General features: G+C 38.7%; 1 protein-coding gene across 3 annotated transcripts in view; it reads left to right on the forward strand.

The window, feature by feature from the left end:
- SMOC2 (SPARC related modular calcium binding 2) overlaps window positions 1-24,540 on the forward strand; it is a 139,852-nt gene that overhangs the window by 19,627 nt on the left and 95,685 nt on the right. For all 3 annotated transcript variants that reach the window (XM_085055393.1, XM_085055392.1, XM_085055394.1), the window contains exon 2: window positions 24,128-24,299. In XM_085055393.1, the coding sequence (XP_084911519.1) occupies window positions 24,128-24,299 (172 nt within the window). The remainder of the gene's footprint in view (window positions 1-24,127; window positions 24,300-24,540) is intronic.

Raw genomic sequence — 24,540 nt, forward strand, 5'->3', positions numbered from 1 at the left:
AATGAAAGGTGCTTGCCAGCATCAGCTTTTCTGAGACAACAAGAAAACTGACATTTTCTCTTCCCTGAGGAAAGAAAAAAAAGAAAAAAGGTATCCATTTCTCATTTCTTTCTGCAACAGAAATTATATTTTTACTTTCACATTCTTACTTTACCATATCAGGATTTCTTCTCAGACTTTAAGAGAAACCTTGACATTGAAAGCACATGCAATGTAATTTATGTTACTGTTATATCTGGTCATAAGGGTAGACACTAAACCAAACTCATTTACAGACTTTGGAGCTCATCTTCCATTCATAATTAATATCTTTGATCAGCTTGAATAAATAAAATAATAGGAAGAATTTTAGAATCTTAGTTGTCCTGGAAGTTTTCATTGCTGATTGTGTCTGCAGCAGAAGGCTTATCTGACTTCTTTCAATGTCTTTCTTCGGGATAGGCAGTAGCTCATGAAATTAGTTTTATACGGGAAATAATTACTAAGAATTTATGTGGGGTAAAAATTGCATTGGTAAGTCCTACCTGCCTTCACAATAAGTGTATTCATCTTGACTGATCCATCCAGTTCCTCACTGAGATTTTCTGTAAGTACTGGAGATTTTGTCATCTCATTGCAATAGCCTTGGGTTTTTTTTTGGTTTTTTTTTAACATAATGTAGTTAGAGATGGAATTTTTCACCAATATAAAAGTATGGGTAGCACATCAAATGGAGTGGTGATATGGATTTGATGGGGGAAAGGAAAAATGAAACCTGTTTTCCATTTGCACCAGTTCTGTGTTGAGGAGATCTGCTGCAGATGTCCATTTAGCTTGCTGTCTCCCTGACCGTTTTATAGCTGGTGGTGTCAGGCAGTCTGATGTATTAGGCTGGGGAGGGTCTGAGTGAGCTCTTGGTGGAGCTGAGGTGTAGGGAAGGGGTGAGACTATCAATTCATGTTTGCCTAAATGCAGTGTGGGGTATTTCAGTGTTTTTCACACTGCTGCTGCTGCCAGAACAGATGGATTTCCCCGGAAGGCTTTCAATGGATTGCTTCTCTGTGACTGGCAGCTCAGATCTGCTAAGGGGACTTCTTGTGGTGCCAACAACAGTGCATAATGTGTGCTACCTAGATAATCAAGGCAATATTTTATACGTTCTGGTTTGAGCTAAGTATTTGGGCTAGAAACAAAATCTAGTGGAGAGAACATCCCTAATGAAAATTCTCGAGATGACTTTAAAATACTTATTTGCCTAGTGGGATAGGAGCCTGTGCTCTCCCTCTGCTCACCAGAGCTGAAAGCAACCTGTGTGCTGCAGATCTCAATATGAATAGTTTCTCCTGCTCCTTCTGTACTTTATGTGCCTTCTGTAGGTGCCATCTATAATCTGTTGCATAACACTAACAAACCATAATTTATGAAACAATTTGATTCATCAACTCAAGGTACCAACAGGGAGGTAATTCCCAGGGTCAAAAAAGCATTATGTTGTTATAATGCAGGAGCCTTGAAAATATAGATTAATAATTTGGGAATTAAACTCTTCTCATGATGTCAGCCAATGTCTTTCAGTCCCTTTACTGTGCAGCCATCTCCCTGAGGAGAATGTCCATTTTGTTGGATTCAGTCCCATTTTTTGTGGCCATTGCTGTACAAAGATTGAGTAGCTCTTCGAGCAATGACATCTCAGAGGGGGCAGCCCCCTTTGCAGAACCCATGCAGCAACCTCCATGCCCTGTCCAGTTCACATCTAATGTATTCAGGACAAAGATCTCTGGGACTATGAGTGAGGTAAGACTCTCAAGTGTGAGGCTGTGAACTGTGAAACTCCCAGTTTTTCAGTGCTTCTGAGGGGTGGTTTATGTACCACTCTGTGGCAGCAGTGGTGTCAAGGATCCTTCTAAACTGTGTTTGTTGGTCCTTTTTAACCTCGTGGAGGGAACTGTTGGAATCCTGCTTGTGGCACATGGAGAAGACAGAAATTCATTGGAAAGAAGAACTGAGAAACATCCCATCTTACCAGGCACTTCCAAACTAAATACATCGGTCAAGCTGTTTTGGCCTAGAGGCAGCAGAAACCTGTAGCTGCTTGACAGGAACAAATGAGAATTTCTCCAGAGGAAATTGGAATTCTTCAACCTTACCTTTTTGGTTTGAATAATCTGAGGATAAAGCTCTGCTGCCCATGTAGTCCTCCCTCAGGGAGAACAGTGGGCTGGAGGAGAGGATTTGTTAGGCAGGTTGTTGTGTCACTCAGTTTGAGCAGTCACCACCAAAATCTTATATGGTGGTGAGCTCTTACATGAACTGAACTTTAGGATAGATTTAATGCCAGTTTGCATGTCATAACATAACAGACCTCTGTGGTTGCTCTCAGGAAATGGGATTTTCCTGCACTAGCACTGTGTGTGATTCATTCCACAAGTTAATGTCGGGAGAACTAAAAGTCACCCCCATTTCTGGGGGTGGTGGGAAGGGGAGGATGTGAAGAATGTTGAAAAGATTTTCTTTAAACCACATAAGAGAAACAATGGAAAAAGGAAGAGTTACATCTCAGGCATTTATATCCCATGTCTATGTGTCTTTGAGTTCACTCAGAATTGCTGTGGACACAGTGCCAATATTCTTAACTTGAGCTACTGCTGTGTATTTAAGTCTTTGTTAAATACTGGGGCATCCTGCATCAATGATTTTGCAGCACAGCTCCCAAAAGGTAACTCTGGGGAATTCTGCTGAATGTCAGCCCCCATACACACCTCAAGTCTTCCTTCTTTTATTTACTGCTGTGATAAAAGCTATTGGATATGTACATTAGATAACAAGAGGAAATTTTTTCCTTGTTATAGCAGTAACTTGAAACTATGAAGATCTTCTATTTGAGAAGAAAAACACTATACTTAGCAACACTTTACTGACTCCTGTAAACTGGATTGAGTTCACTAGTTCAGAGAAACTAAGATTGTAACTATGGAGCTTTTCTATTAATAGAATCTAAAAGGGATAAAACACAGGATAAAATAGAAAATTGTTTCTTAATCTGCTAGGAAAATTCCTGATGCTGAGCATTTTCACCATAGTCTCTTACCTGCACTAAAACACACCAACTGAAATGCTGCGATATAGTTTAATTTTCATTTTCACTGTGTAGACGTCCAGTTAATAAAATTGCCAGGTGCTACCTGGATCTTAGAAGTAACAAATTACAAAATCAAGGCAAAGAGGATTTTCTTACGGGTTTTCAGAAGTTCAGCCAAACATGGATGGGGATGCCTTTCTCTGCTGAATCTACAGTTCAGGGAAGGTTTAAATCTCGCAGTGAAATGATGTATAATTCATTGTGTTCAGGCCTGGTGATCTGCAAGTACACTTTACATTGCTTGTGCTTTTCTCTATTAAATATAACAAGTATCCATTGACTGGGCCAAAACCCCTTGATCTCACCTGGAAACTTTCAAATCCTGTTCTTGTAAGGAAGTGTCCTTGAGTTACCAGTGCTGAAAAAGGGATGTTTGTTTAAGTTTTGTTTGTCTCAGTTATATGGCCCATGAATGTTCTGATCAATCTAGCTAATGATTTACTCTTTAGAGAGTCAAATGAGTTTACAACATAAGCTGCAAATCTCTAGGTGTAACCTGTATGTCGGTATATTTCTATTGAGACAATAACACATTGTGGTGAAGGTTATAAACTCATGAGAGGAAAATAACCCTCTGCACCTGAGTATTTTAAATATTGGTAATCTAAATTGTGTAACTTGTAAGAAAAAGTCAGAGCTGGGTACACCAGTGTAGTTTACAATGGCTTCTTACAGAGTCCAAAAACCAGAATTAAAAGACAAGCTAAAATGAATCAGTTACTCTGGAAAATATTTTTCAGCTCTATTAAAATCTTTCACTTACACAAGTTATCTTGTCTAGTGACAAATAGCCAAAAATATGTTTAGATAGAGATGGGTCTTCCAAGTATTAACAGGCAGCTGCAATATTTAAAACTCTTCTCCATGCAGATTTACACAATTCCACTTCACAATTGTGTTTTAGCAGATGATACACTGACAGTTTTGGAACAATTGGTTTGTAGCCATCAGACACAGACGTAGCTGGGGCTCCATTTCCCTGGTTCTTTGAGCCACAATAAAAGACCACAGAAATTTTCATTCAGCCAATTACTGTTAGTGTATGAATTCATCACTGTAGGTTTATTCACAAAAAAGTAGTTAAGTCTCCTGTCTGTGCCAGAGTGAAGAATCATTGAAGACACGCTCGGGTTTTCATAATGAATGCTTATCACCCTTAAATGTAGGAAAAAATTCCAAGCAGCCAGAGATCAGAAAAATCAAAATCAGTTACTTCCAGAAGCCTGTATTTTATCTGTGTGTATTCTCTTAAGGTACAGTTGGGCTGACAAAGGGACAGCTGGACGGACAAAGTGTCACCTGGCCTTCTTGGAAATAAATGACATTTTCCCTCTTATCTCAGTATTGACTTGAAGTTTTTAATTAAGCTGTAGATGTTACTTGCAGCTGTGAATCAAATATAGATGACTTTTCCCACTCCTGTCTAATGGAGAAGAACTTGCTTCCTACTTCCTAGGTATCTGATTGGAGAAAGATACTAACTATTCAGTTTACTGAATGCACTCTTTGGGTACAACAGTAGGTCCCCTCCTTGCTCTCATAGTAAATATTATGTTCTTTGCTGGAACTGAACCAAAGCACAGGAAATCAATAAAATAATATGACTTGTTTCTATAAATCTGACTTTGTATGTTTATCTTGCATTTAATGTAAGAATCACAGTATGAGCAGTAGTGTGGCAAATTTCTCATGCACTTCCTTGGTAATGTGACCTTGACTCAGACATGCTTTAACTGAAATACTTCTATTGTCACATCTTTCCAGGCTCAGAGTTTTTTTGAGGTACTCAAAAAGGTGGCTGTAGCAGGTCACATTGGATTTATAAAGAAAAGAAACAACACCCAGATGCACAAAACTACCAACAAACTTCTGATTTCACGTGTAAGTTAATTCTGAATAGATAGACAAGAATGCAGATATAAGTGGATTGATACATGAAAATTCCCCATTTAGCCAAAAAACACCAGGACAGTTTTCCCCTCTTGTTGAAAAAGCACTAAGTCTGCTCCTACAGAACAAACAAAAACATCTGGCTGTGACAGGTGTTGCAGTGTGGATCTCCCTGAGGCATTGGAGCTAATTTTTGGACATTTGGAAACAATTATAACTTTGGTAGTTTTCTTTTGATGAATGTTGTCACTGTTGATGTGGAGACTCAAGAAACTATATTTTGGTTCACACTCTTTGTGCTTTGTGCTTTGTGCTCAGATGACAGTAAGAGGTACAGCACTACTTGTATTTAACTAACATACATAGTTTTGTTATATAAGATCGTTCAGGTGGGCCTGACAAAATCAGTTAATATCCTTGTAAATGTTGCTGTGTTTCTGGCTGGAATGAGGCTGAGGATCTGCTTTGAGGGTTGCTGTTGTACCCCAGAGACTTGTTCCTTTTGCTGCCCGAGAAAAATCTATGGAAACGGTGAAAGCAATGGAATGGGAGAAAGTAGGCAGAATATTCTTTCACTGGGAAAAGATAAAAATACTGATTAGTTGTGAAGATGTTGCATTCAGAAAAAGGCTGGCATCTAGTAACAGTAAGTACTAACATCCAGCACAGAGCTTCAATTTTGCATTTTTGTTCTTCAGTACTGCCTGCTGAAGATGAGTATTTGAAGCTGTCTGACAACACTACTTTCAAAACTTAAATTAGTGGGTTGTCATAGCTCAGAGTGAAAGGGGAAATGAAGGCTTATTCTGCACATTCCCAATATTTCTGAATTGTCAACTTGGTTGGCAGCATATACCACCCCTGAGAGAAAACATCTGTGGCTGGAGTCAGTAGACCTTTAACTTAATTTGAAAGCACTTTCTCAAACGTGGAATTACTGGCCTAGGCTCTAGGAAGGAAACCTTTTTCCCACAACTAACTGCATAGTTGACATATTTTGGTTTGGACACTGACTCTCAAGAGTGGGAAGATGATTTAATTTTATTATTTTGTTAATTACTTCTTGTACAACCAGTTTCAGCATATACATTTAAAAAGGCAAACACTTCCAAATTCAGAAAAAAATTAGACTATTAGGGAAGTAGGTATTAGGCATGTATATATTCCTAGATGTGCCACTCCTGTTCTCATTCATACTAAGAGTATGTAATCTGATTAATAAGATTCAGCTTTTAAAAATAAAATTAAGTTGTGCTTTTAATTTTTTTAACTTCAGCTTCAAGTTATTGGATCTTTGCCTTTGCTGGAGGTTAAGGCAGATCGCTTGAATGAGAAAGGTATTTTGCTTGTTTATTACTTTCTGTCAGGTTTGCTTGCATTTCAAATATTTTCATAATAGGTAAGTTCTGCCTTCTAATGTGTAAGCATTCAATGACTGTCCTACGGAGGGAAATGGGATTGTTGCTGTTAATGACATTAACAAGAGTTCAATGTCTTTTACAAACATTTGAGCAAGGAAACAGCTGAGGTTGATGGACAATCTTCATAGAAAAAGAGTTCTAACTGTAAGCAAAAACTGGTTTGTTGAGTTCTGTCAGGTGTCCCTACAGCTTAACTCTGCAGTGAATTCTTCTAATGATCATGTATTTGTTCATGTAGCAAATTAATATTCACATCTGAGTTATGGACAATGTTAATATGTTTATTTTCCATGTTTCTTTTTTATTCTAGACCAAAAAGTACTCACTGTTTATGTTCCACAACTTAATTTACCGGTTACCACAAAGCCTTTAAGATCCAAAGTAGGTGCTGATGTATTCAGTGTGATATATTAGTTAAAATTACAGCAAATTTTCAGTTGCTACAATTTCTATAGACTAGGGTCTGAATCAAAATCTTTCATCTAAAACACACCAAGCTTGAGGAGAATTTGGATTCAGATCTAAACTCTGTGGTTTGGGTTTTTCTTTAATCACATGGTGTTACAAACATCTATTTCGTGTTTCTAAACTGTCCCAGCTGTGCAGAGTATTTCCTTGAGCATGTTGGTCTTATTTTTACACAGATGTAAATCAGGAGTAAATTTGCTAAAGTCAGTGCAAGTGGTGCCAGTAGATGATGCATCAGGAAAGGTCTGTGCTGCCCCTATGATGTCTCTCTATGTGAATAATATAGAAATTACATCTATTCATTGCATCAACTTTGGGAAGAAACTGTCTGCAAGTCTTTGCATGTACAAGAACATGATACAGATGTGCTAACAAACACAGAATATAAATGAGTTGGAATGGTTGCTCTGTACAATGGCCACTTGAGACTTTTTTTAAAGGTAGTGCTCAGTACCATTGCTGCATCCTCCTTGCTGTCTTTCTCCCACCTTGCTGGTTTCTTCCAGGCTCTGCTACAAGCAGTGCATTCTCTTCACACGTTTTGTAGCCATGTCCTGTTGCACCCTGTCAGCTCACTGCATTTGTCATTGTGCTGTTTGCCTCTCACCTTTAAGGCTATCACTCATCAGCGCTTAGGAACCAACATTATACAACTATTTGAGGTAAAGAGAATATAAGACCTGGATCAAGTGTTGATTTCCACTCCAGCTTTCCCTATTGAATTACATAAAGGGTTCAACTGAACTTGAGCTATAAAGAAACCCAAGCCTTTCTTTAGGTTGGACAGAGCTTGTAAAAATTCTGTGTTTTTGTGTCTGTCATTCCCCATTCCTCCATCTTCATTATTCTTGCATGCATATCCAGTTTCAGATTAAACTGTGGCTGTCCTTGTGGTATTTCTTGTCCTGGCCAGAAACAGGAACTCTGGGAAGTATTGCTGCAAAACCCTCTTGTTGAGTGTTCCTGTGCAGTTTTTCAGGCTTGCTGAATCTAATCTTTGTTTTTAGATCCTCACTGGATGAAAATAAATTACCATTCTTTTACCTGTAGCTTTATTTGGATAGAGTTGCTATTTTTCTCTTTCATCAAAGGAGGGGACTTGATTTATCTGTACTGGTGAGAGTGATCTGACTTGCCCTGTATTATGCCAGCAAGGAGAAACTGCCTTACAGATTTTTAGTTTCCAAAGCTGATATGTGGTCTCTCCACAGCTGCAATTCCCCTGGAGGAAGATGGTCAGACTTCTCACTGGGGGCTGATCATTCTTGCCTCTTTGAGCCAAGAACAATATAAACCAGGGTCAGTCAAGGGTAAGATCCATGCAGTTACCAGTTCAGTAATGCTTAGCATGAAAGTATAATCCACTAAGGGAGCAAGAGAGAAAGCAGTGAGTCCCACAAAATGTCACATTGCATATTCTACCAGATAGAAGAAACTGGTACTTCAGATAGCTCTGGGCAAGTAATAGAATAGAGTGCAAGATGATTAGATCTACAAGCTCTTCTTAAGCAAAATACTAGGTCTTGGCTAAGGAACATACAAATACAGACACTTCCTTTTAAGTTGCCATTCAAGTTTGTAACTTTGAGGCAGGCAAGGGTGAGCAATCATAGACTATTTCCCCTTGAGAGCAGCATTATTTTCAAACTTGCAAACAGTGTGAATCCTGACAGGAAAATTGGGGATTTTCTTTTTATGTACAAAAATACATTACTAGATAAAGTGCTTTAAGAACACAGGTGAATTTTGTAACAGATATCAGTTCTTTCAATATCTTAAGAGCAGCTTAAGCAGGTATCATAGAAAAAGCAAGTCTATTTTAGCACTACTTTTTATTATTCAGGCTACATCTCATGTTATTCATCAGAGGTGGATTGGCACCACAATGTAAGAAAGATAAAGGTGTCAGAAAGCATCCAAAAGAGGACTACAAGATGTTGAAGGGTCTAGAGGATCTAGAGGAAAGCTGTATGAAGCGTAGCTGAGGTCTATTCAGCCTGGAGGAGAGGAGAATGAGGAAAGACCTCACTGCAGTTACAACTTCCTCGTGAGTGGAGGAGGACAGCCAGGCACTGTTCTTTTCACTCTCATGACCAGTGATAGGACTGAAGTTGTGCCAGGGGAGGTTCAGGTTGGATATTAGAAAAGTTCTTCACCCAGAGGGAGGTTGGGCACTGGAACAGACTCCCCGTGGTCACAGCACCATGCCTGACAAAATTCAGAAAGTGGTTGGACAGCACCCTGAGGCACATGCTGTGACTCTTGGAGTGGTTCTGTGCAGGGCTAGGAGTTGGACTGAATGATCCTTCTGGGTCCCTTCTAACTCAGGAAATTCTAGGATTCTATGATATTCAAGCTGATAACCTTTTTATGCTATGCAAGAACACAATTTTATTTAAAAAATGGTTCTGCTTGTGTATTACATGTAAACAAAAGGAGAATAGAACTGGGGGAAACTCAAAGGAAATCATCAACCTATATGGTGATTGGGGGAACTTGTACAACCCCAAAACTTTCAGGATAGACACCTTTATAGTTAGCTAATGACGTATATTGTCTCACAGTGACTACTAAGGCAGTCCAAGTTAAGGCTTAAAGGTTTAAATTAGACTCTTCATTGCTCAGAATCAAGCTTCCCCCAGACTTATTACTCACTCTCTCTCTACTGGGATTTAATATATGCTTAACAGTAGATAACTTCTGGACTCTATCTCCTTTCTGCACTAGGTCACCTGCTCCTTTATCTGGACTTCAAGATTCAGCTTAAAACCTGACATTTGTCTGTACTATTTCTGCAGGAATTTTTAAATATAGTTTTAAAATTCACTGGTTGAGTTCATTCATAAAATTTTCCTCTATTTTTAAATAGCTTTCTGTCACTTTTAGTGCTTGGTTTTGTATTTTCTGGATGTGACGTTCCTGCAGCCAAAGAACAAGGTCTTAATTGGATTCTCGTGCAGGTTTATGTCAGCTGTGCTGAAAGATATTGCAGTATCTCTTGATTGGCATGATTCTCAGACTTGAAAATGGGAAAAAGAAAGAAGATTATTTAGTAATGGGCAGCAACAATTTACGAAGCTGTGTACACAACACATCTACCATACGAAAAAATACTGTATTTGTCTATTGTTTCTTTGGGTGTTCTGGCAAATGAAAACACGATACTATGTTTCACTTCCATCTAGACAAGAGTATTATGCTTTTGAGCTGGGGAGAAAGGAATTGTAAGATAAGTGGAATGTGCTGAGGCCCTTTTTATTTGCCTTTTCTAAAGGTTACTACTGGAACATTGTTGCAAAGAAGCAAAGCTTTGACTGGACTGACTTGAGCAATAAGAGTGAGCTGTTCTTTATCATATTAATTACAGTTGACTCATGTCACTTCACCTCCCAAAACCAATGATGGTTGGTAGAGATTTTATCCAAACTGGTCATAAGTTACCAATGAATCAGTAAGAGAATATTTTGGGCTGGTATACAAAAACATGTCTTGCTCCATATTTAGTTAGCTTGGATCCTCTTGTGGTTCAACAATATTTTACAGAAACAAAACATCTTCAACTTCAAGCAGGGTCCAGTTTCCTTAATAAAACTCTTAGTGCAAGGAGGGAAAGAGTTTAACCAATTTGCCACTTCATTCCTCTAAGAGCAGCTAACAGACATACATCTTGCCTACTATGTGGGAAGTTTAAGACTTCCCAATGTCTTTTATTTTGATTATCTGAAAGCTGTTGTGATATTAAAAGCATGGTGTGCAGCAGATAAATTATGCTATCAGCTTCTTGTTGTGCCAATCCTCTCTGTTTTTCCACCTGTGAGAAGAAAAGGTTGAGGTTGGTTAAAGTGTTTCCTATTTTTCTCAGATAAGTTTGCAATTTGGTTGAAATATTGCTGTGGAGAAGCACTGTGGTATAGCTTTAAAACAAATTAGCAGTAAGGAAAAATGTTTAGAAAAACCTTGAAAAATATGCCTCTGCCTTAACAGTTTTAGTTTGCTATGAAAACATTAATGTATCATATCTATTCTGTTTTGATGGATATATTAACAATGCTGTCATTGTTTCTATATGTCTGACAGCTACATAAAGAAATATCTGGAAACTGAGGTGCTCCTAAAGCTAAAAACCACATAACTAAAGAAAATGCTATGCTAAATTGACATAGAAAAAACAAGTAATTAATGTTTAGCCATAAATAAGCCTGAGAGAACTAAAGCAAAAGTCAAGTCTGTGGCCTTGTTTAGAGCCTGATCTTGTGGCTTTGGCACATATTTAATGTTTTGCTCTTATTGTATTTTTCATTCATGGTTTATGAAATGCTTTACAAAGACAAGTCATGATAGTCTGATTTTTGTTGGGTGAGGTCTAAAGAAGCACTATGAGATAAAATGTCTTGTCTGTGATTTAGTAAGCTCATTGTGGGTAGAAGGACTACAAATATTGTCTTCATTTTGAGGGAGACATGGTTTTTTTAAGAAGGAACATTGCAGTTATATAGCTCTTACAAACTAAATTATTATTGTTCTCCTCTACTCTTAGGCTCAGAAGTGGAGGAGAACTGCGTGATACCTTGAATTCAGGACTTGCCCTGAAAGAACTTAAAAATCCAATCAGTACCACACTGTTCAAGACTTGAGGGAACTAATAGTGTTCAGAGTCCAAACATATCAGCCTGTGCTTTTTCCCTGGAACATCATCCTAGATTGTATTAAAGATGACATTCAGTGAAGGGTTAGTTTTTTTTTTTTTTAATTTGTTTTTTGTTTTTTTTTTTAATTGAAACAAGTCATAAAATAGTTTACAAAATATCCTCAATTTTTTTTTAATGAGAAAATCCATGTGCCAGTTTTGAAGGATTCATGCTGTTTGTCTTACCATGTCCTTGCTTTGTTAATGAACCAGGCCTATTTCAGCCATGACTAAATCTTGTGCAGGAAAGAATATTTGGAAGGATGACACATGTGGTTAAAAAACAGGAAGGAGTTTTCTGGAGTCCTGTATTTAATTCCTAGCATTGCCACAGACTTCCTCTTTAACTTTGAACAAGCCACCACATCTCTGTGACTAAATTAACTGTCTGTAAACTGATGCTAGTAGAATTTTTCTCCTTTAATGGCAAATTGTGAGGAGAATGTATATTTGGGTATCAACTGCAGCTGCAGAGGACTTTGATTTTATAACTTTCTAAAACGTGAATCCAAGAGACTTTTTAAAGGTGTAGCTGTTTTCTGTGGGTTGTTTCGATAATGGGAAAATATCACAAAGTACTTGGAGTTTTTTGCATCAGCGATGTGTTGTACTTAGGCACCTCTTCTTATCCACCAGATTCATAGCAGAACATACTTTTCTACCTGGGTCCAAGACATTGATAATGACAGATTGTGACTGATAATGACACAGCCTGTGTCAGTCTGTCCTGTGACAGATGTGTCAGTCAGCTAATGATGCTGCTCTGAATAAGCTGTGGGTGGAGCTGTGGTATAGATTGCAGAGGTGACAGACCTCGAGGAACTTTAATTACCAGAGAGGCCTGTCCCTTGGGTGCTCTAGGAGGTGACTAGGAATACAAGCTTGGTGGGTGGTATCCATCAGGTCAAGTAACAGACTGTGCAGCTGACAGAAGGATGACTTAGGTATAGAATACAATCTGTTCTAGATGATATGGAACAATTTTTTATGTCCCCAAGCCGACATCTTAAGGAGAAGAAGACTCTCCAGTGGTAAATATGAGCATGCTGAATTCACATAAAACACCTGCTTTTGTGTTTTCTGGACAGTTAAACAGTGATTTACATTTGCCAATGTGCCTGAAAAATACCCTTGTTCATCTAGTCCAAGCCATATTCATGGCTGGGTATATTTACACTGACATTCGTCATTTTTATCCAGATTGCTTTAAATGTGGTTAAGCAGTGTCCACAGAGAGCCTCAGTAGCCTGTGGTGGGCAGCTTGTAATTCTCCTTAGGTGGTTGGCCAAGCTCTCCCTACAAGGAATGGTGGCGAATGAGCAGCTGGCCTTACTCCAGTCTCCTAATGTTCCTTTTCCTCAGGCAGCAAAACAAAGAGAGGGAAGAAGGCCTCAACATGCTGAGGAATATGCTCTTCTTTTTCTCTGTGAGGCAGGGGACTGGGAACAAAGATTAGGTTTTTAAAAAATGGCTTCACTATTTCTTTTCTTCCTCCCATGTCAACAAGATTTGGTCAAAATTAGCCACCTGACTTGCTGGCTTTCCAGGCCTCTACACACAACAGAGAAACAAAGCTGTGGCTGAAGCTGCTCTGCTTGACCTTGCAAGCACCAAAAGACAAAATAAGATTTGTGAAAGCCAGATTCCACACTCCAAGAAAGGCCACAACTTGTAACATGGGAGGAAGAGGATGTGGAATTGATATGATGGGTCTGCCTGTCAGAAGGAGATGGGTTCTGTTAAATGTTCTTCCAAATGCTATAATTTGTGCAAAACCATATCAGGGAGCTATTTTACACAGTGAAATAGGAAATTTTTTCATAGGTGCTACCCTTGTCTGTATGTTGGTAAATTCCACTGCATATAAAAAATATCTGTAACATGGAGTAATTATAGGCTTTCAACAAAAATAATCTGATAGGATAAGATTCTCTGATTTTTCTAGTATGACTAGAAGCCACAAATATAAAATATTGCATCAGAGACTTTGGACTGCAGAAATCTTAACTCTTGAGCTGTAAAAATATGATGTTTTTGTAAGCTCTTGGTAAGAGCTGGAACTTGCTGGGCCTTAATTCTTTTACTTTGTGGGGTGAGAGAAAATATGATTAAAAAGAAATACCTGTTCTTTAGAGGTCTGAGGTTTTTTTATCCGTTGTATGTATTTTGAGAGTACTTGCAAGAATTTTCTTATCACAAATACATAGTGTCTAGGCTTCCTCAAGTGTGCAAAAATTAATTCTGATTCCATTCGATTAAAAAAAACAAACCAAACTCTACAAAATCTGTGATATGAGTGAATTTTATTATGAAAGGATCTCAATTGTTATAATCTTATTCTGAAGTGCAGTAGTCTCTTCTGTTGTTAATTCTTCATCTACAATGTAGTATGTGTGACTGTCACTGCAGCCTTTGTGGGGATTTTTTTGGTACTGCACTAAGTGTTGTGAGGTCTTTGCTCACTGAACTCAAATGGCAGCTCTGCAAAGTCTCATCTATTGGGTTTGTCACCTCTAAGAATTCCTTTTGCTATCAAGAAACCTCACATATATGGGGCTACAGTGGAAAGGGAATAATGGGTGGTACTGTTAGTAAGACAATTTAACATTCCCTAGGACTGCTGGGTGATCTTTTAGGAGAGATTTTAAAGCTACTGGCCGACTGGTGTGTAGAAGGCAAAGAACTGCAAGGAACATGAGTTCTGCTACAAAGAAAGCAGAGGACACTTAAAATGTGAAACAGAACTTGGAAAAATTCTTTTATTCTGGTAAATTGTCTGGTTTGGACCATGGTTTGTTGACCCCTTTTATCCACTGCTAGATGCACACAAAATTTTGTTTTTCATATTTAAGGGTTTTTCTTTTGAAAAGTCCTCATAATAATTAGAAATAAATGGCTTCCTAATTACATTTTTCCTTGGAAAACAATGGTTTAAATTAAAGGAAAAATGTTTTTGCCCAACATACAAACAAACATACAAGAGTTCCATAAAACCCCAAAGTTGGGAGGAAATAGAACTGCTAGTGGTTTGAGAAAACCGCTTGCAGGTTCTTGTGTCCCTGTGGAAAGTGTTTTTTTCTCATTAGACTGGCTTGTTAAACTCTCATATATTCCAAATGTGTACTATTAAACCCTTTGCTTTTAGCATGATTCCTCTTTTTAAAGATGACAGTATTTAAACCTAGCAACATGTAGTTTTAAGATCAACAGTTTAGCAAGAGCAAAATCTGCCTCCCAGACTCAGCTGCCTGCCTTCTTTCCCAAGTACTTTGTTCTGAAGGAGCTGATGGCAGTGATAAATGTAAGAGAGTTAGAGCTCTGCAGTTATTGTCAGCAAGTTAGCTTTATGGCTTGGGGATTAGACCTTTGATGTCTTATCGAGTTTCTGCCCTGCGTGAATCAGTTGCTTACTTGATTTAAATTATAAAAAGAAATGCTCTGTTGTGATATTGTCTCATACTGTGTCTTCGTCATTTGAGATGCCTCTGTGTTCTTTAGTTCCCTAGGAAGGGAAGGCAACCAGCCATATGGAGAGTGGCCAGTTGCCTGCCGATCATGATAGGCACTAAATAGAGTTGCATAGAAATTCAGATACAGAAAAGCCCTCTTTAGCTGAGCCTTTCTGTACCCCACAAAGGGAGATTGTTCCCTACAAGCCTGCAATGCAACATCCAGCACTGTTTCACTTTAGCTTTTGAGGGACTCCCTCTATTCCTTTAATAAACTATTTCCTTTTCACAGAGGTTAGTGCTTCTTATGAAGTTCTGTTTTTGACATCCCACAGTGTATTGCAGCTGGACTGCTGCTTCAGCATGGGGTGGGGGAAGAGCAGAGGTGAGATGGAAAGGAAGTCCCCCTTTCATGATTCCAGGAGCCTTACCCTGGAGGCAATCATCCAGAAACTCACTTGCAGGGTTTTGTGTGTCCTGTGTGCTGGAGATTTCTGGCCTTTGCGAGAGAGGCTTAACCTAATGCTTCTTATTTGGAGTTGTGGGTCATTGCCTTTAGTTTTATTGTTTTAAGGTACCTCAGACACTTTAAAGGGTGTGTGCTGATATTTCTTAATCCTAAAATAAACCTCTCAAATATAGAAATGTTGATCTGACTTAGATTTTATTTGCATTTTAAAATAGCTTTTCAATATTTTGGAAGCCAAAGTATTTTTCAAACAAGTGGCCTTTAAGCAACATTAAGAAGTAAGTCTTGTCTATTTTCCCAAGCTGTTGCTGAGGTTATAAAAGACTCCAGCCAAATAGATTAGCTGTGTATCAGGAAACTGGCTAACAGGATGGTTGTGCTAGCCCACTTGTGTTCTGAAAGCTAGGTCAGTACTTATGAAAAGCTTAAGTAAACTAGAGGATAATTCAATACATAGACAATACATCCCACTGTTTCTCTGTTTATTTTCTCCCTGTGGGACTTCTGGCAAGTGAGAAGAAACACTATAAATGACAGCAACCCGCCAAAGAAAAGATTATGAATAACAATACCACAAGAATGAAGGGCATGAAGTTACCAGTGACTTGGGACAAATGCAGAGCACTGGACACATGACACATCCAGCAACTAGTAGTACATGCAGAGCAGAAGATCTACAGATTAGAAACCCTTTCAATTTGAGTTTCAACTTAAATTTATGCTAGTTTGTCTTGTCTCTGGTAACTGAAGGTCTGTAGGTGTTTGACTCTTGAACCACTATGCTTTGCTGGTAATACTCTTAAACCAAGAGAAGCGACGCCACTGGACACTGGCAAAATAAAAAGGCTGAGATCTCTCTAATGAGCAGTTGTGCATACATACATACAGATGTTGCCACCTTCTTGCTTTCAGCACTGTACTTATGTGTGTCATGCTTTCTATCCCAATCTACTGTTCAATTTTCAGGTAATGCATACCGTAAGTTTCGATACTGTTTAATGTATTTGATGTTGCAAAATGAAAAGACCCAGATGTTTATGTTAAACTGAAGTTAAAAATAATTATGATAAAAATCATGGGAAGATTTTGTCTTACCCCTGAGAAGTCAGGTAGCCTGTTTTTTTTTTGGAAGAAAACAAAAGGTTGCAGATCATTTGCCCTTGCACAGAACACTTTTATTACTTCTAAATATCTGCAGTATTAAATGTGTTGGCTGTTTTCTTCTAAAGTGAATACACTAGGATCAGTTTGCAAAATGAAGTGGTTTCATGAAATATGAAGGAATCCTTATTTAGGAAGTGAATGAATGTAGTCAGACAAAGGGTGTTTTAGGGTCACTGATAGTCTTTATTGTGTCTTGAAAATTAAGAGCATTAGTTTATTTTTAGTTATATGGGGTCAATGCCAAAAAGTTGTTCATACATTGTTTTTGATGCTGAGATTTTGCAGCTTCTGGTGTGATTCTTTTGAAGTCAGTGCTTTGTGCTTGCAAAGATTATACTTTAGAAGCATTTAACTGAATCAGGGAAAAGTCCTTCTGAAAGGAAAATTCACCAGGGCTGAGGGCTGCTCAATAGGAGCCCCAGCCTGCTCCTGTTGGTGTCTGTGTGTTTAAATTAGTAGGGATGGAACCAGATGCTAGAATTAAGCTATTCAAGAGAATAGTCCTTCTAGAGGTAAGGTTACCCTACCTTTAAGTTTTTCTTTAAGACAAAGAGAGGAAAAAGAGTAGATTTGGAGTCCTTGTTCTTGCAGAATTTTCTGGTATTCATGTGTAATAAATTGATGTCCATCCTTTCTTCAAAGCAAGAAAGAATGTATGTCACAGTTTGCTTCAGTTTCACCCTAGTCCTTCCTAGTTTGCATGGTTGCACAACTGAGATGTATTGCCTTTTTTAGTAATTTGTGAAGCAGCAATAAAAAGAAATGATGGATGTGTTGACATTCACCCCCCCATCCCTCCATCAGTACAGCAAAGTAGAGGTCACATTAAAAAAACACCTGTTAAAGCAATAAACATTTAAAAAATAACATGCCAAAGCAAAACATATCAATCAAAGCACAACCCTGTTGAATAATTTTCTGTGCTGGTCTTAAAAAGAGGAGATTGTAGTTTTGGCAGTGAGGCTCCAAAAGCTGTACTGCACTCCAGGCACTGAGGGAGGAAAGTACAACACTGTTCTAATTGATAGGTAGTTGTGTGATTTAATCCAGTGTGCTTAAAAAAAATAAAACAACAAGCACCACCACAACAGGAACAACAAAACCCAACAAACCCAAACCCCAATTTCCCAATCAGTGAAACTGCATACCCTAGCTGTTTATTTCAATCATCCTAGCTAAATTTCTTAGGGAAAGAGGCTACACATAAGTTACATACGAAAAGTTTCATGAAGTATAATAAGGCAAAGATAGTGGTTGTGGGGATGTCTGTGTGCAAAGGTTTAACAGGGTCCTTTTCAACAAAACAGTGTCTCAGCAGGTATTAGGGACAGTTCTGCCTCCTGTGTGGCCCTGCAGATGCACAACCTAGAGAGAGACCTTTGATAAAGTTATTTTTGAAACCTAGAGCCCACCTCTTTTTCAGTTGTCTGTGACCTGGGACTTTGAATGTTTGTTCCCCTTTGTTTTTCTTTGACACTATGGGCTAGGTTAATCTTGTAGGACTTGAAACAATGACAGGAGATCTAGTTGATAAGGCTCTGCAACTCATATGGTCAAAGGGATTTTTCTAGGATGTGATCGATCTTGCTATTGCAGGGTGCAAGGCAGGTTAACCTTATCCTAAAGCTGTCAATCTCTAGTTTTTCTCGTCTACACAATTAGTTCCAACCTGTGACACCGTGATCATGGCTGCCCTGGAGAGTGCTGCACTCTTGTGGCTGGGCTACAATTTTTTGAGCAAAGAGGGATAATGAACTCTAAAGAGCAAATGGCCATTTTTAGATGTCTGAGATAACTTCATTGAAGTCAGTAATCTTCTCACTTGTCTTGTAGGGGAATATAATGGGAAGGTTCTGATATACACCAAGAATCCTTACCACTGAGAAGAAACAGAAATATTTTTATGAGATTCTTTGTTGTAATGGCCTTGCCTATTGTAATAGCAAGCATGGGCATGTTCTGGCTCATCAGAATCATATCTGATTAGTCACAAAATCACAGAATGGGTCAGGTTGGAAGGGACCAGAGTGGGTCATCTGGTCCAACCTTGCTGCTCTAGCAGGGTTGTCCTAGAGCACATGGCACAATCTGGATTGTACCCAGATGCTTCTCAAATAGTCCCAATGAGGGAGACTCCACAACCTCTCTGGACAATATTTTCCAGTGCTCAGTCACCTGCACAGTGAAGTTCTTCTTTATGTTGAGGTGGAGCTTCCTGTGCATCAGTTTCTGCCCACTTCCTCTTGTCCTATTGCTTGGCACCACTGAGCAGAGCCTAGCTCCATCTTCTTCACACCCACCTTTAAGTCTCCTCTCAGTGATTTTTTCTTAAGGCTGTACAGGCCCAGTGTTGTGATGGCTTTTGTAAATTCCTCCATGGAAGCATAACCTTAATGGTGATGTCCTGTATGTTTGTAAATAAAAGGAGGTCACAATCTCAAGCAGGCAGCTCTGGGTTTGTCATGGAACAGTCATTAAGGACCATTTTGGTTCAGTGGGACAGCACAAGATGAATGAGTATGTTAAAGATAGATTGAGTACAGCAGTTATACAGATGGGTATTTTGAAGGTATCTTCTGGTACTGTCCTAAACAACAAGGATAAGGAGAACTTAAGTTTCCCATCCATTCAGTGCTAGGGATGAGTGCTTTCCCGTGGCATTGGGATGAAGGTAGAGTTGGTTCTGAAAATATACTTTAGAGCCATAGAATGTGAGCTGGAAAGGACCCATGAGGATCACCTTCTGCTTCATTTCTTGGGAGAAGAATGAAGAAATAAATATTGCAAAATAAGTGATGTTTCAATGAAGCAGATTGAGACAGACTAGCTGATTGGAGTGCTCTCTAAGGCAGAGTGTAATGTGGATATTTAGACATCATTGCCTTTGTCTGAAATACACATGGGAATATTATTTAACAGATTACAACTTGCATATGTGGATATACACATACACATGTGTGCAGACATACATAAAAACACACACACACATATGTATTATTGTTGTCTAACTCATTTTTCCGTTGCAAACAAGCCTGGAGGGAACAAAATATTCCTAGCTTGGAGACTTCTACATCTGCCTGTCAGGCAGCTATCAGACAGAAACAGCATGACTACATAAATCACTGTAAATCAGCACATTTTTCACCAGCACAAAGCCCTCAGCACAGGGCCACTTTAGAGTGCACTGCTCCATAATTTGTTTGCAGACCTCCCATGCCAGCAGCAGGGAAATCAGACTGTTCTATTCAACATCTCACAGTAACCAGTTGCAGAATTAAGAAATTGCCTTTCAAAGCTGTAGTCTGCACTAGGCTTTTCCAAGCAAAGCAGGGATGTCTAGCATCCATCTTCTCTCTTCTGCTTGTTTTTCAGGCCCTTTTTGCCTTCAGCCTCCCAGGATGAGGTGTTAGTCTCCTGTTTTGCAAGCTGTCTTGAACTTTGTTTTAGATTCTGAAAGTAGTTTTCACTTGGTCAAAGGGAAAGTGTGTATATCAGTTATAAGGGGTCCACAAAAAGTAATAAAAAGCCCCCTCTTGCCACTGTGCTTAAATACCTAGTGTCAGTGGAGGGTATGTAGGTCCAGTCAAAATTGAAGGAATCTGTGAATTGAAGACAGTTTGAAAACATCTGAAGAACTATCCAAATGCCTTCTCTTAACTTACTGGAAAAAGTTTCTCATTGACTGCATTTTGCTTGACACATTGCTTGTGGTTGAAGGAATAAGCATCCTGACTGTCATAGCCCAGATATGGCTAAAACAAAGCTGAAAGATAAATCAGAGCAAAAAACAGAGCAGAACTATTTTTCCTCAGTTTAAGCAAAGTTTCAGGTATCCACTACTTCATATTCTGAACTTCAGTAATAGAGACATGAAAGATGTATGTGAGACAGTGAAGGAAAATATTGGAATTCCATGATGCCTGAAATATATGACAGTAAATTATATTTCATCAGTGCTTATACCTGCCAAGATGTTACACATATGTAGTGACTTTAGTGGTTAGGTTTTATTAATGAGGTAAACTTCAATATTTTTCTGCTTTAGCCCAATCATCTTCCTTTTGTCTCAGAAATACTGCATGAGAACTTAAAGCAGTGCCTAGTACAGAATAGTAGGCCCCTTGGAATTTGGGTGTTGTCAAATATAGCGCTTTGGAAAGGCTGAAATAAATGATACTGAAATGTAAAGAAGATAAGTTACAGCAACTCCAGTTGAGTCGTGCCTGTTAATCTGTGGCATAATTTTTAGTTGAAACCAATTTTTTGAAACATGACTAGGCTGGTTTCTGTGTCATTAGGGCAAGAACACCTCTCTGTTAAGGGTGTTTTGCTTCTTAATAGGGTTTAACCATAATTGTCCAGTTTGTGCTGGTTGTTCAAAATAGTTCCACCTCAGGTTGGTCAACTATTGTTGGCCTAATTTCAGTCGTTACCAGCGTTCAACAGAAATTGCTGCTTTAAGCTTGTCTTTCTGTGAATCACATGCTTGTACAATAACACATTTAGTTGTTAAATTAATTCAAAGACAGAAATAGATGAGCCAATATTGAGAGTGAGTCACTTTCTGGTCTGTACTGAACTATTTTTTTCTCTCTTAAACTGTCCTATTTTAATCAAAAGGACTATTTTCACAGGAAATTATAGCTCTAAGATGTGCACCAGTGTGATCTCAGCTTTTCTGTCACTGACTCTGTTCCTGTTTGAACAAATAGCAAATCTCGTGAGAAATTCCATAGCTTTTGCTTGTTTCAGCATTAGTTTTGATGTATTTATTGATTCCTTTGGCTGTGTGAATAAGCAATACTTATTTTGACTTGTACCATCTTTTACTGCTGCACTAAATATGACAATGAAGTTTTTTCCAAGTGGCGATCACATATTTTCTATATGTTTTTGTTTTAAGTGCTTTTGCTAGTCTCTCTTGCATGCTGTCTTTCCTTAAATTGCTTGCCTTTTTGTCCTTCCTGCTCTTAAATCCCTCAGTTACACTAGGTTGGTGGAAGTTGTTTAAATGTACAACCCAAATTCTCCAGTGAGGTTTGACTAACCAATAAGCTATTCAAGTGGTTTTGTCTCCCGGGTATGTCTTCATCCTCTGCTTTTTCAGGTTCCTTGAATATTCTTGAACCCTTAATTTGCCCTAATCTCCTCTAAGGCTTTGAAATAATAAAATACTTAAATAAAACTCTTTGGATAAATGTCCTTTAAAATGTCCTTTATCTGTGAACTATCACACTCACAAGGGATCAGATTTTGTTCCTCACACAATTAAGGGGATTTTCTGCCCACAGTGTTGCTGTCAGGCATACCCATCTTAAATCCTGCAACAGCTCAAAACAGAACAAATGAGGAAAGTCTGGGAGAAAAATGGTACAGAGGCAAGACTGCTGTTGTGTGATTTTCTTCTGGTGCCTGGGTTCAGACCCCTGATCTGCTACATGTTTTTCTATGGGTCACAAAGCCTTCCTGTGCTTTTGAAAACTAATTCTCTGCTCAACAGGGATGTTGCTGAGGATAAATTAGGAGTGTCAAAGTGCCTAGCCATTACAGAGGGGTAGTCTTCTACACACAGAAAGGCTGTACTCACATCCTTACTTCACAAAGTAGAAAGAGGGAGATCATTTGACTTGACATTACCAAATCCACAGGGCAAGTTGGAGGCAAAGCAGAGGACAGGATCCAGTTTTTTTGCCAGGAGCCCCACGTGGTCCATTTTTCATTGAAAAGCCCTTTTCATAGTTCTAGGTAGGGCTGATCTTGGAGTCCTGCAGATGCCTCTCAGGCAAGAAAGGGAAGCTTGGAAGACCTCACAAGGCTCCCCCAGAGTGCAGCTGATCAGGACACCCAGGCAGGCCCTGGAGACCAACATGATTTGAGGTTTTTTGGAGCCTTGGTTGTCTCTCTTCATCATTGCTTATTGTGCAGGTAAAGGGAGATGACTTCAGATTTTCTCCCTTCCCACTCAGCTCAGCTAATTACTAATTTCTGTCAGCAAGAAGGATCTGCAAAATAACACTGCAATGGGGAGAAAGGAACATCTGTCTTCCACTTCTGGGACTCTGTAGCTAGATTCCATGGAGAAAGATTTGGGGTTTGTGTGTAATTTGTGAGTAATTTGCTTCTGAAGTTAATTATTCCTAAAAATGAAAAATTGCTCCAAAATGTTGGGGAAAGGAAGCTTTCCTTTTTATCTTAGTGTGCCACTAAAATATAAAAATTCTGGTAAGATTCCAACCATATGACTATTATTTTAAAGTGATACCTTTGAGATAATCTCTCCATTTTCAGGCAAACTCTCCAGAAAGACATCTGTATTTCCTCATGTTAAGTGATAGGAAATGCAAATAGACCACAGTTAAAGTATGAAGATTATGGAGATTTATAACTCTTTAAATATTTCTTGCATCTAATAAAATGCAGAGGAACTGTACGTAGCAAATGCTTTTTGAATTTTTTAGCCCAAATACTACTCTTTGTCCTGTTTTTCTTTTCTCTTGAAATTTTCCTCCTCTTGATTTCAGTTTCTCATCTGAAGTTCAAAATTTGCTATACCTGAGGTTTGTTATGATGAAGTAGCACCAAGGGCAGCAGTACTTTAGCTGGATGAAAACCTTCTCTTGGGCATCTCCTGATGCTTAGGAGAATGACTGCCTCCTGGTAGCTGTGTGCCTTGCTTAATTTTGTGCTTGTTCAGAGAAATTCATCTGAGCACTGACTGAGTTCACCTTCTCCTTAGTCTCTGCTTTTCAAGAGCTCAGAAGATAAAGTATTGTCTTTGTTTTCATCTGTCTGTTTTTGGCAGGCATGTAGCAGCATCAGACCCGATTATTTATTTTTTTTTTTTGGCAGCGTGTTTCAGGGTGAGCAGCTCCTGCTTTTCACAGTGCCAAGGATGATGCCAAACTCACGAGCCTTGCAGTCTTGGCACTGGACGGATGAACAATTAGGCTGAGTTCAGTACTGGCTTTATATCAGGACTAGAAAGAAGCGCATTGAAATCCACAATGAGAATATTTAGGCTAAAAATCCTACTTGGGTCTTAGAACAGACTTTCCAGCTTGTCATTGTAGAATAATTAATACATATCTAATAAAATAGACAAGCATCGATTGCTGTCTCATTTTTGTTGTGAAGAGCATTTCTGCCATCATTGTTTTCACTCCAAAAACTCCAAGCTGTTGTTTCAAGTTTCATAATGATTAAAAGAGATTCAGAGACTTCCTGATTGTGATACGGGATTTAGTGTATGTTATGGAGATGTTGCAGCCACTGCCATTTCACAGCAGCAGCTGAATGGCCCCAGATAGAACAAATCAGTTAGGATTTGGATAGACTAAAAAGGATGAGCTTTCTTTTCAGTTTTGGGTATTATTTGTATGACTTTGCTGAAGAAGGGGACTGCAGAGCACTTTTCACATGGGAATAGCATTCCTACGACATTAATTTCTTTTTTTTTTCTAGTTTCTGAGAGTGGACCAAGACAAAGACAGAGAATGCAGCCTGGACTGTGCAGGTTCTCCTCAGAAATCACTCTGTGCATCTGATGGAAGAACTTTTCTGTCCCGGTGTGAATTTCAGCGAGCAAAATGCAAAGACCCTCAGCTGGAAATAGCCTACCGAGGCAACTGCAAAGGTGAGAAAATCAAAGTTTCTCTTGGCCATAATGAAAAATAATAGACCCTAAAATAGTGTTTGAAATGTCTGTGAATTGAAAACCAGGAGTGCTGGACTTGAAAAGTTTTCTAAAAGCAAGTGGGTTGAAATCAATCCTATTATTTCTATAACAATATGCTATTTAAAGGTAAATTAGTCTTGAGTCTTCTTCAAAATTATGGCTCCCACACCCACTTATTCTGCAGTAAGTCACTATTAGG

Source organism: Lichenostomus cassidix, chromosome 3, assembly GCF_008360975.1.
Source record: "Lichenostomus cassidix isolate B80296 chromosome 3, HeHo_3.0, whole genome shotgun sequence".
NCBI lineage: Eukaryota > Metazoa > Chordata > Aves > Passeriformes > Meliphagidae > Lichenostomus > Lichenostomus cassidix.